The 12,242-nt window shown below is 41.2% G+C and overlaps 1 protein-coding gene across 1 annotated transcript; it reads left to right on the top strand.

Annotated features, from left to right (window-relative positions):
- Positions 1-10,228: 10,228 nt before the first annotated feature.
- Positions 10,229-11,263, top strand: LOC123313978. The gene has a single exon (XM_044899089.1). It carries the CDS (start codon positions 10,229-10,231, stop codon positions 11,261-11,263), a length of 1,035 nt encoding a protein of 344 aa, XP_044755024.1.
- The last annotated feature ends 979 nt before the right edge of the window (positions 11,264-12,242 follow it).

Below are 12,242 nucleotides of genomic sequence, written 5' to 3' on the forward strand. Positions count from 1 at the left end.
ATAGTTCAGAAATGCCGGTGTGAATCCTGTAGATTCTTGTTGTGCAGTATTCAGGGCGAAAGTTAGTTCACCTAACTTGTCATCCCAGGTACGGTGATCGGCTTCACAGAACTGACCTATCATAGTTTTCAACGTACGATTGGCTCGTTCTACGGCGTTGCACTGTGGTGTATACGGAGGGGTGAAACGGTGAGCAATGTTTAGCTCTCGGAGACTGTTTTTGAACAGTCTACTGTCATACTGTACCCCGTTGTCAGATATTACCAGTTTCGGACAGCCATATCGGAGTATAACCTGTTCATATAGGGCTGAATAAACGGTTTTAGCGGTGGCTTTCCGCAACGGACGGCATTCAACCCACTTCGTAAAACGGTCCTGCATCACCACTACGTAAGAATTTCCCTTCTTGGAACGGGGAAGTGGCCCAACCACATCTGTACAGACCTCTTGGAACGGTGCATCAGTCATTCTATGTGGTTGCATTTTTCCAGGCTTCTTCTGTTGTGGTACTTTGTACCTTTGACAGGATGGGCAGTTTCTTACGTATTTTGCGACATCTCTGAACATCCCTGGCCAGTAATAATTCCGGGCTAGCCGAGAGATGGTTTTTGAGATTCCCAGGTGACCAGCTAATTCCGAATCGTGATTTTCTTTCAGGACCTCCAGTCGTTGTTCGGTGGGTACACAGAGCTTCCATGGTTGTCCGGATCCAACTTCAGTAAGGTCGGAAGAGTCCCAGAAGTGACGATACAGTTTCCCATCCTCAACGGAGTAGTCAGGGAAATCTTCTGGGTCTCTTTGTACCTCTTGGAGCTTTTTGTTGTACCAACTGCAGCGAACTTCGACGTCGGCCAGGCATACGGAATCTACAGACGGTAACGGGTTTCGGGACAGACTGTCGGCGACTTTGTTCAGGGCACCTTTCCGGTATTGGACTTCAAAGTCGAATTGCTGAAGGAAAACGGCCCACGGTGAAATGAAATCCTTCCAGGTATGGTCGCAGTTTCTCTATCGAGAAAACGATGGCGAGACATTCCTTTTCGGACACGGAGTAATTTCTTTCGGCGGTGTTCAAGGTACGGCTGACATAGGCGATCACCCTTTCCTCTCCATCAAGAACTTGGGTCAGGGCTCCTCCAAGGCCTACGTCACTGGCGTCTGTTTGCAGGACGAACGGTTGATTGAAATCCGGACAGGCCAGTATCGGTGATTCGGTCAGTTTTTGTTTCAGGAGGTCGAACGCTTTTTGTTGTTCCTCACCCCACTTCCAACGTGGTTTCTTCTTTAACAGGTGAGTTAACGGTGAAACGACATCGGAAAAGTTCTCTATAAAACGGCGGTACCAGCTAGCAACTCCCAGAAAACGGCGCAATTCACGGATGGTTTTCGGCGCTGGGAATGCTACGATAGAGGAAACTTTATCCGGGTCGGTACGGATTCCTTCGGAATAACGACATGTCCTAGGTATTTTAGGGATTTTCGCACAAAGTCATTCTTTTCGGGATTGAGACAAAGATTGGCTTCTCTCAACCGCCGGAATACTTCTCTCAAGTTCTCCAGGTGCTCCTCGAAAGTTTCTCCCAGGACAACTATATCGTCCAGGTAAGCGAACGCCTCCGGTTCCACTTCTGGGCCAATAACGGTGTCTAAGAATCTCTGAAATGTGGCTGGACTAGCGTGAGGACCAAACGGCATGACGGTGAACTGGAACAATCCCCTTCCTGGAACTGTGAAGGCAGTAATCGGACGGCTTTCCTTTGCTAACGGTATCTGCCAATATCCTTGTTTCAGATCCAGTGTGGAGATGTACTTGGCCTTACGTAGTTTATCCAGAATCCCAGAAATGTACGGCAACGGGTATGCATCTTTTACAGACACTTGGTTAACGGCACGGAAGTCGATGCAAAAACGGTATTTTCTGTCTTTCTTCCTGACCAATACTACCGGTGAACTCCACGGTGACTTGGAGGGTTCAATCACTCCCTCAGCCAGCATACGGTCTACTTCCTGATTGAAGATCTCCTGCATTTTCGGGTTTAGGGGTCGGTATCGTTGTTTGATCGGTTCGGTGCCCGGTTTCAGTTTGATCTTATGTTCAATCAGGTCGGTTGTACCATATAGGTCTTCAAACTTCTTTAATTCTTCTTGCAGAAATGCCTCCAGCTCCTGTTTCTGAGACTCCGTCAATTCCAATAGGTGTTCTTCGGCGGTGTGAACTTCTGCGGTGGTTTCGACGGGAGTCATCGGTTTCGAGATCAGTCGGCCTTCCAGAAAGCACTCGGCGGTACTGAGATTTACGGAAAACTTGAAAGTCGACAGAACATCCATCCCCAGAATAATGTCAACCGGTAAGTTTGGTACCAGTAAGAATTTCAAATCAGGCAGTGTGTAATCGGAAATTTGCACGGTGGTGGTGTACAGTTTCGGTGTGACGGTGGTTTGTCCGTTCGCTATTACTGCGAAACTGTTGTGCATTGTTTGTCCTGTGATTCCTTTACTTTCACATTGATCGGATACGGCCTGACTGCAGAAACTCCTGGTCGCTCCGGTATCTATCAGTGCTCGGAAGTGTTTGCCGGCTATTCTGACCTCTACTAACGGACGGTTATCATTACAGGTAGTCGGTGCCAGTGGAGTCAAGATTCCGGGAGATGTGGTCGACGCCGCCTCCAATCTCCCCTTCAGTTTCCCGAACACGGACAGTCTCGTGAGAGAATGTTTTCCCTCTGGCATCGAGAACAGAAGATTTTCGGTGGCCTGCGACATTCTCGACGCATGTGGCCATATCCACCACATCGGAAACACTGTGTCTGGAAGGACACTCTCCCCCCTGAAGGTGGTTCCGTCCGGTCAGCGGGGCTATTTTCTGGATCGACCTTCGGACCTGTCTCCAGAAGTCGGACGGTGAGATTCCTGTCGCTGGGCTATTGACTCTCTGGACTTGGGTGGCTCTGGGCGGCTTTCTCTCGGCGGAGAAAGTCGTGTCTGGTTGGCTTGTGTCGGTGGTACTGATTCCCTGTGATCGATTGTTTGGTGAACCTGCTCTCCGGTATCCATAGAAAAACTTGTTTGATATCGGTTCAGTTGACGGGGACTGTATGTCAGGTGAGGTTCCTCCACAAAACCTGGTTTGGAGGGTGGCCGGGTGTACTGGCTCATCTGCCACTGGACCAGTTCAAAAACTTTTCCCTTACGGAGAAGTTCATCATAAGTCTTGGTCTCCTGGAAGGCCAAGGCTTGCTGTAAGGGCGGGATCAACCTCTGTGGGATCAGCCGGATCTGCTCCACCTCGGATGGTTTTGCATAGGTGAGTTTCTGGAATAAGTTCTGCATCCGGGTAACATATAGAAGCAACTTTTCTTTAGGGCCTTGTGTTCGCCTTTTTATTTCCTCCAACAGATTCTCCTCGTAGTTAACTGGCAGAAATGCTTCTTTCAGTTGGCTGCTAAAATCCTCCCAGTCCTCGAAAGTACCTCTCCGGGGAATGAACCAATCCCTCGCATCCTTTCGTAGTAATTCATACACTGATTCAAAAACTTGTTCCAGGGATACTTTACGTGATTCAGCCAGCCTCTCCACTTCCTCAAGAAATCCGGTTACACTACCAGTGCCATCAAAGGAGATGTTCCATTTGTGTACCGGGACAGTTGGTACTGTTGATCGAGACTCCGGTTCCGATCTGGCAGGTGTTGTGATAATTGGCCGGTCAGAATTTATCCACGGTGCAGGTAAGTGTGGAAAAGACACCCTTCGTGTGGAATTAACCCATCTACTTTGTGTCGGCCCCTCAGGTGTTGCTGTCCCACAGTCCTGCGACTGTGTGAGAGGTATCGCTGGTAATTGTTTCAGTAATGCTCTACATGTCTGCCTTGTCTCATTCATGACCTGTTCTAATGTTGGATTCCTTACAGGTGTACCGGTATGTGAGACATTAACCACTGCAGGAGGATCGACACCATCTCCCAAGTCGATAAGTGATATCTCAACCTTTGATAACCTCTCCGGTTGGATCGGTGACATCCCAGGTGAACTGGGCACCTCTACATCCAGAAGAGACCTCTGATCTCGGTTGGATGTCTGCGGCTGTTCACGATTACTCTTCCTACGCAGCTCCTCCAGTGTCTCCAATGCCTTATCTGTAGTCGCCTTCATTTGTTCAATCAATTGTAACTGTGTTGTGTCTGCGGTGACAATAAAGTTCAGCCTGCCTTGAATGTGTATTAATCTGGTGTAAATTCGCGAAAATTCGTTAGCCGCATTATTATGATTGAAGTTCTGAAGGGATTCTACCAAATCGGTGAGTTTATTTTGACAGATCTCAATCTCGGAGGCGGGATTCAATGATGTTGGGGGTAGTAGAGGTTCATTAGACTGAAGCACCTGTCGTAGCAGACTCCGTTTAGTCATCACAGTACCGGGTATCGATTGTCCCCTCAGTTGTAATTCGAATGTAAGTTCATCACTGAGTAACCGGTTCACATCCATGTCGACATATTATTTTCACCTAAGTCCGATTCAGAACGCACCAATATTTCACACTCGGTATGTCTTTCACAATCCGTTTAAGTTCTAAGGCCAACCCGGTAAGTTAGCCAACCTATTCACTTAAGTTCGAAGTGGGTATCGGTGTACCCCAAACAAAAATTAAGTCTAAGTCCCGGTATATCAGAAAAGAGTCTAAGTCCCGGCGCACCAAAAAACAATCTAAGTCCCGATGTATCACAAAAAAAAAATTTCAAAAATTTTTAAAGTCCAGCGTTACTCAAAAAAAAAATTCAATCAGTCCCACTAAAGTCTGAAAATATTCGAGAAATGCCGCACACAATCGCAAGTCACTTCGTATAGTCCGGAAAATTTCCCGAAATTCGAATAGCACCAGGACGCACAGGTTAAATTCCAAACAGTTTTCAAAGTTCAATAGCCAGAAAATAAATCACAATAATCGGCTTTCAGTTTTCAGAAATATCAGAAATAATCGGTAAGTTTCAACAGAACAGGTCAAAGAAAGAAAACAGGTAGATAGGTTATCAACAGGTAATAGGTGATTCCCTATTGAACCGATAGGTAAATCACACCTATTAAATTTTACCAATTGCGACAATAAATTTTCAATTTTTCAAAGTCCGGAAATTCACTCACCTTTAATGTGAAATTAAAACAGTTCAATTCAATAAATCAGAAATATGCAATTAGAAATCGGAAATAATTTCCACTGATATAACGGCGTAATAACAGTTTTCAACAACTCAATACAGTAATCGGCAAAAAGAATAATCACAAATTATTTTCAACGGGGTTCAACAGTAGGAAAATTTCCAAAATATAGTCCAATTCAATTCACAGTATAACAGTTCAATATGGAGTGGCAGGGAATAAAACACAGTTCAAGTTTATTTTTCACAGTTTTCCGTTCAAGGAATAGTTACTCACTGTTCTGAGGTTTTACTCACTGTTTCGGGAATTCACTCACTGTCCGGTTAATGTCTCTCACCTCAGTTGTTTCCTGGTAGATTCTGAACGGTCCCTGCTCGGGCGCCATTTTTGTAACGGGTTTTTCCTCGGTGTTCTCGAGCGCCAGCTATTCTTTAAGGGAGAATAGCAAACCTACCCTGGCAGCTACTAGCCGGAGACAGGGTTCCCTGGTACTAGGGTGTTAGCGACGCACAATGATAGGCAGAATCAACGTATACAACTTTTATTGGTCGATTCGTAAAAGGGGAACACAAATGGCACTACTACAAAAGTTTTACAGTGACTCGAAATCGGTGAAATTTACAGGGGCAAGACGGACGGAATAACACTGGATCCGATCTCAAACGTTATACGGGGGTTAACGGACTTGTTCGCCAGCCAGAACCTGAGACGTACACTTGACGGACAGATATTGGACTTCAGCCAGGTCAGGGGATGAAAGACGGCACAGATTTACAACAGCTCACCCCTAGTTGCGTTCAATGTCAGGAGTGCTATCGATTACCATAATAAAAAAATTTCTCATTTCAGGTCCGCCTCGAAAAAATTTAATGAGTAGGTTTCGAGTCGAAACAACACCTTGTATATGAATATTTTGAAATCTTGTTCACAAAATTGGAAAGACTTGACAAAAATAAGTGAGATTAAATGTATACCTGTAAGTTTGATTCAAATCTAGATGTTTCGAAATTATTGACAGATAATATGCAGTAGCTTCAGGGGAGTTAATGTTGGTTATCTTCTTTGGATAAAAGTTGAATACCTTACATCAGTTGTAGATTTCCAAAAAATCAACATGCATATGATGCAGTAGTTGGGAATCTCTCGAAGGACTTAACGGATAATTACAAGAATGTTAAATTCTTCAACAAAAATCATCTTGCATCCATGGAAGTCGAAAGGATTAAAGGAAGTTTCAAGGCAAGAGGAACACATGAATTAACAATTGATAGGTTGGATCGCATTCATGGAAGTTTATTTTTAATACTTTCATATAATTATAATTATATATTTATTCCACGATGAGATTAATCGAAAATCCTGCAAGGTGGTAACTTTTCGCATTCGTTCACCATAAAATAAAATTCTCAAATGCCACCACTTTTTTGGGTCTCCCAATAGAAGGAAATTCTTTGTCATTCTTTTCACTCACAATATTTCTGATTGTGGAAACATTCAGCTAAAATATAAGTCGTTAAGATTCAGATGAATCATTATATAAATTCGCTTACATTGAATATGTTTGCTACGGTCAGATATATTGTAGATATAATACGCTTTCTTTTTGACCGTTTGAGCAGCTCCTGGGCAGCTCCGGTGCATCTCGCTCGAGCACCGACGCGTTCTTTTTGATTGGGGCGTGAAGCACCGGAGCATCTCGCGTTCCCTTCCCCTGCCCCCTCTTGCACCAACCGAAATGCTGGGGCACGTCGAGGGCTTGAAGCCCGTAAACAAACTTTTTGGTTATGCTTACATGTCACAGTAGACACAGACACAGAAGACGTGTATTGTTGAAATTTGTGGATTAATACTATAAAAAGGCTGTAATCTGGACCACCTAAGATTGATTTTTTCGTCAATTGAAGCTGTCAGTTAGTTTTTTATTGAATAAATGAATAAAGAATCAATGTTAAATGGAATTAGAACTGAATGATTTTGAATGAAGATACGATTCGTTCTTTCAGGTTTGAAGAGTGAACTAATCATTTTATTCATGAATGCATCATTTTTAGAGATCGATCAAATGAATAAACGACAAGCTTCAGTTTAGTAGCGCCCATCAGTGAAAATGTAGCATTTCATTTCAAATAAGTGGATATTTCCTTGAATGCAATTTTCGTAAAATCAGAACACTATTCACCTACTTTTACCAAAGAGGATTATTAACGAAGCTTTAACAGATGAAATCATTGTTAAATAATTTTTTCAAGTTTTATATCTACAGACATATCCAGTATTTCGTATATTTTTACTCTCCATAGCAAAGAAAGGGTAATGTTTACCCGGTAAATCAAGTTTTTCATCCAAACATATGGCAATAGATTTCGAAAAAATAGTGAAACTTATTAATAATCAACGACTTTAACGTCAAACTGATAACAAATAATCCAAAGAACCGCGAATCCGGACTTGTCTCTTGTCATTTTGCTCAACAGCTGATCATCCAACTCGCTGCGCGCAGCATAAAGTAAGTCAAGTTCTGTGTGGTCTGTTCTGTGGCGCGCAGTTGGCGCACTAATAACCGTTTTATTTGGGAACAGCTCAGGGGGCGAGAAGCCCGGAGCTGTACCGGTGCATGAAGCACCAAAAAGAAAGCGCCTATAGGGTGTAGGGTTACCTACTATTTAAATGAGCGGACCTGAATTCTAAATAGCACTTCCTGAAACCCTGTCTTCTCTCTTTTTCAATCACTTTCGTCATTTTTGTAATGTTAATGAATATTAGTTGTGGCCACGGCGTTTTGACATTAACGACATTTCATGAGTGCCAACCTTACTCCGTTCTAGTTACAAAAACTTGAGAAAATTATTTTATGCCCAACCGAGTGCTAAAATAAAAGTGAATGGAGTATACTACATACACATTCCTGTTATTTCCAAATTATCAAAACGCAATTCCAGTGGAATGTAAAAGAACTGTGGTATTTCTATTATAGATTCATCCCCTCATTCTTAATATTTGAAAGAGGAAATATTCATTCTGATTGCAATTATACGGTATTATATACATGTATTTGATTCTTATACGAAAGAAATTCATAGCAAGGGCAGACCTGTACTAAAGCGACTGATACTTGATCTTGATGATATGTCCATTGAGTTTCGAGAAAAAATATGAAATAGGTAAATTTTAATTTCTCGACTTGTGAACTTTCGATGAAAATTCTAAAGTTATAACGTCTTCGGGGCTAGGAGTTGTGACGTCATCGATGTTTTTCTGAATACCGAAATGTCATAAGTAATACCAAAGAGAAAGTTTCTCCACTCCCTAAAGCTCTTTTTTGTCCTCTATTCATTATATAAACTGTAAAGACCGTCTGTTATTTAGATTTTTTATAATTTTAGGAGGAAAAGTTTTCGTGTCTGGACAAGAGTTTTATTTTTTGACAATCAATCTTTTTTTTAACATACACACTCGATTCTAACATAAATCATAGCAACAAATAACTTATTTACAATGAAATTGAAAGTTCGTAGTAACACTCCCTCCCAGTGATGAGCTATCATTACTTATTTTCATAATTTCCTTCCAGATCAAGTAAACATAATTTGGTCAGAGGTCGTCTGTAGGTTCCAATAGTTGTTTTTTTTATTCTTAAGGAAAGGAGGCCCTTTCAACCATCTGCCACCAGTTTTCCATTCATTTTGATAATTTTCCCTCGTGGCATCATCGGCAACATTTTCTTTTGTCGATATACAATTCCATTCTCTAGCATCGGTATTTTCTACAATTTCAGACATTTGATGGGCAACAAATGGCTTGAAAATAGTTGGATTAGCTTTTATCCATCCAGCTACTGTTTTGGAATCAGTCCAATAGAAACATTTGTGGATATTCAAACTATGGTTCTCTTTTATAGTCACTGCTAATCTGCTACCCAAAACTGCAGCTTGAAGTTCAAGTCTAGGAATCGAAAGGATGTTCTTGATAGGTGAAACTCTTGATTTTGCCATTACGAAAGAAGTTTCTATCGAATTTTTTTTTGTGATTCGAAAGTATGCAACTGCGGCATAAGCCTGAGCACTCGCATCGCAAAAAATGTGGAGTTGAATGTGGAGTTTCTTTCTTGAAGCTTCAAATAAATTCAGAACGTAGCACCTTGGAATACTCAGATTAGTCAGTCTTTCGATATTTCGTACCCATTTTTTCCATTTAAGTTCCAACTCTGGAGTTAACTCGTCATCCCAGCCAATTTTCGAGAGCCAAATTTGTTGAAGTAGGATCCTAGCTGTGATGGTAAAATTACTCAAAAATCCGAATGGATCAAAAATACTCATAACTGCCTTCAAAACTTCTCTTTTTGTGACACTCTTCTGTGTCAAAGTCCTTATCTCCTCGTTGCTCCATTTAATTGAAAAGGAGAATGTATCTTCGTTAGGGTTCCAGAAAAGACCTAAAATTCTTTCAGTTGGTAGAACTGCTTCTTTTTCGAGATTCATATTTTTTTGATGGCTACTTCTGTATTCCTCCGAAATATTTCTCAGAACTTCTTCGGAATTACTCGCCCAGTTTTTGATTGTGAAATACTTCGGAAAATAAAAAATGTTTTGTAGGTGTAACCGTTAAGGTGAATATAACCGAAGCCTTGCCAAAAATTACCAGATTCTCAAGGTGGTTAAAACTCATTCGTACAACAGCTTGGATGTTGAGATTTCTACAACAAGTCAAGAAGAAATCACCCATAGATGGAGAACTGACGACGAGCGAAGTGGAAATAGCCGAAAAACTATGGATAAGATGTGTTCAAAGTGGAGATTTTTCAGAAGAATTCCAGTCTCTTAAGTCAAGTGGAATGGTTGAATCATACAGCAAATTGTCCAAATTGTCTCCAATTTTAGATCACGAAGATATTATACGGGTCCGGAGCAGAATAATATATTCCAACGAGTTAACGGATGATGCAAAATTTCCCATCATACTCGAGCCAAAAAATTATTTCACAAAATTACTAATTCGTTATTATCACAACAAAGCAGCACATAGTGGACAAGAATTTGTCGCCAACGAACTACGCCAACGATATTGGATTCTGAATATGAGGTCAGCGGTCAGAAATTCTTGGACAGAATGTCAGTTCTGCAAAAACAGAAGAGCAAAACCTGAAATTCCAGAGATGGCCCCGCTGCCAGAATCCCGACTAGGTTCGTTCGTAAGACCTTTCACTACGACCGGTATGGACTATTTTGGACCTATGCAAGTTTCAATTGGCCGTAGACGCGAAAAGAGATATGGGGTACTCTTCACTTGCATGAGCACCCGTGCAGTTCATCTGGAAATAGCTCATTCTTTGACCACAGATTCGGCGATAATGGCAATCAGAAGATTAATCGGTCGAAGAGGATGCCCCAAGAGAATATTTTCAGATAATGGCACAAATCTACGAGGAGCAGAACGAGAGCTGAAAAATGCAATAGAAAATTTTGACCAAAACAGAATGACATCAAGCATGACAACAAATAATATTGAATTTAACTTCATTCCTCCTTCTGCTCCTCACATGGGTGGCAGCTGGGAGCGTTTAGTTAAATCGATAAAGATAACACTGAGTATCATCTTAAAAGATAAATCTCCACAAGAAGAAGTTTTACAAACTTTATTGATTGAAGCGGAAAGTTTAGTGAATAGTCGGCCTTTAGTTCACGTTTCACTGGACAATGCAGATAGTGAAGCACTCACACCGAACCATTTTTTGATAGGTACTTCCAGCGCAGCCCAGATCCCAGGAAAATTTGACGAGAATGATTTAGTCACAAGAAAACAGTGGAAAAAATCACAACTTTTGGCTGATCATTTCTGGCGACGCTGGATCAAGGAATATCTTCCTGTCCTAACAAAAAGAACGAAGTGGTTTTCATCTTCTAAACGAAAAATTGGTATTGGCGATGTAGTCATCATTATCGACTCGCAATTTTCGAGAAACACATGGCCTAAAGGTATTGTCACTGCAGTATATCCCGGTGCAGATGGAAACATTAGAGTGGTCGATGTTAAAACAACTATTGGAACCTACAGACGACCTCTCACCAAATTATGTTTACTTGATCTGGAAGGAAATTATGAAAAGAAGTAATGATAGCTCATCACTGGGAGGGAGTGTTACTACAAACTTTCAATTTTATTGTAAATAAGTTATTTGTTGCTATGATTTATGTTAGAATCGAGTGTGTATATTAAAAAAAAGATTGATTGTCAAAAAATAAAACTCTTGTCCTCCTAAAATTATAAAAAATCTAAATAACAGACGGTCTTTACATTAGTGAAGAAGGAAAATTCTTCGTCTTCTCGCCCCAAATAATTTTTGCCGATATTTCCGTGTAAAACCCATCCTAATTTTGACTTTGATAGAACTGGATCATTTTTTCCTCCTTCGTGAACTTCTCTGGCAATAATCAGGTCTATATTATCCTGTCCAATAAGAATTCTTGGTTGGGCATTGACTAAAGATGATAATTTTAAGTTCTGCAGGTATCGGAATTTTTGTGACATACTTTTCATATCAACTGACTGAACTGGAAGACATAGATTTTTGACTGTTCTGACATTGTTCAGGAGATAATTAGTTTCTTCATTTTTGCCGCGTATCTGCATATTAACCCTTTTCGAATCTGTCTCCTCAGAGGTCATACTGTTTGTCCATTTTATCTTCAGTGCTTCACAAGGTCCGGTCGCACCAATTTCATCTGCTAACTTGGCGTCGATCATAGTAATGGTGGAAGCTTCGTCGAAAAGTGCATATGTTAGAACTTTTCCTTTAGGACCAGTGAGTTCAACGGGGGCTATCCTTAAAAGAACTTCGTTCTTCTCTCTTCCCTTGATGTGGTGATTGACTCGCTCTTCCAAATAAGAATTTCTTTCTGGTTCTTTATGAAGTAAAGGATTGTGTTTGAAGAGACAACCATTCACGTCGCACTTCTTTTTACTTTTACAGAATTTTGTATGATGGGAGGACGAAAGGCAGGTAAAACATACTTTGTTTTCTCTGGCCCAATTCCAACGATTATCGATTTCAATTTTCCTGAAGGAATTGCATTTTTCAACCTTATGTCCGT

The sequence above is a fragment of the Coccinella septempunctata genome, chromosome 5 (genome assembly GCF_907165205.1).
Source record: "Coccinella septempunctata chromosome 5, icCocSept1.1, whole genome shotgun sequence".
In the NCBI taxonomy this organism is placed as follows: domain Eukaryota; kingdom Metazoa; phylum Arthropoda; class Insecta; order Coleoptera; family Coccinellidae; genus Coccinella; species Coccinella septempunctata.

Bases quoted from the DNA above. Each gene is read 5' to 3' on its own strand.
- LOC123313978 (XM_044899089.1), top strand. From the start codon at position 10,229: ATGAGGTCAGCGGTCAGAAATTCTTGGACAGAATGTCAGTTCTGCAAA.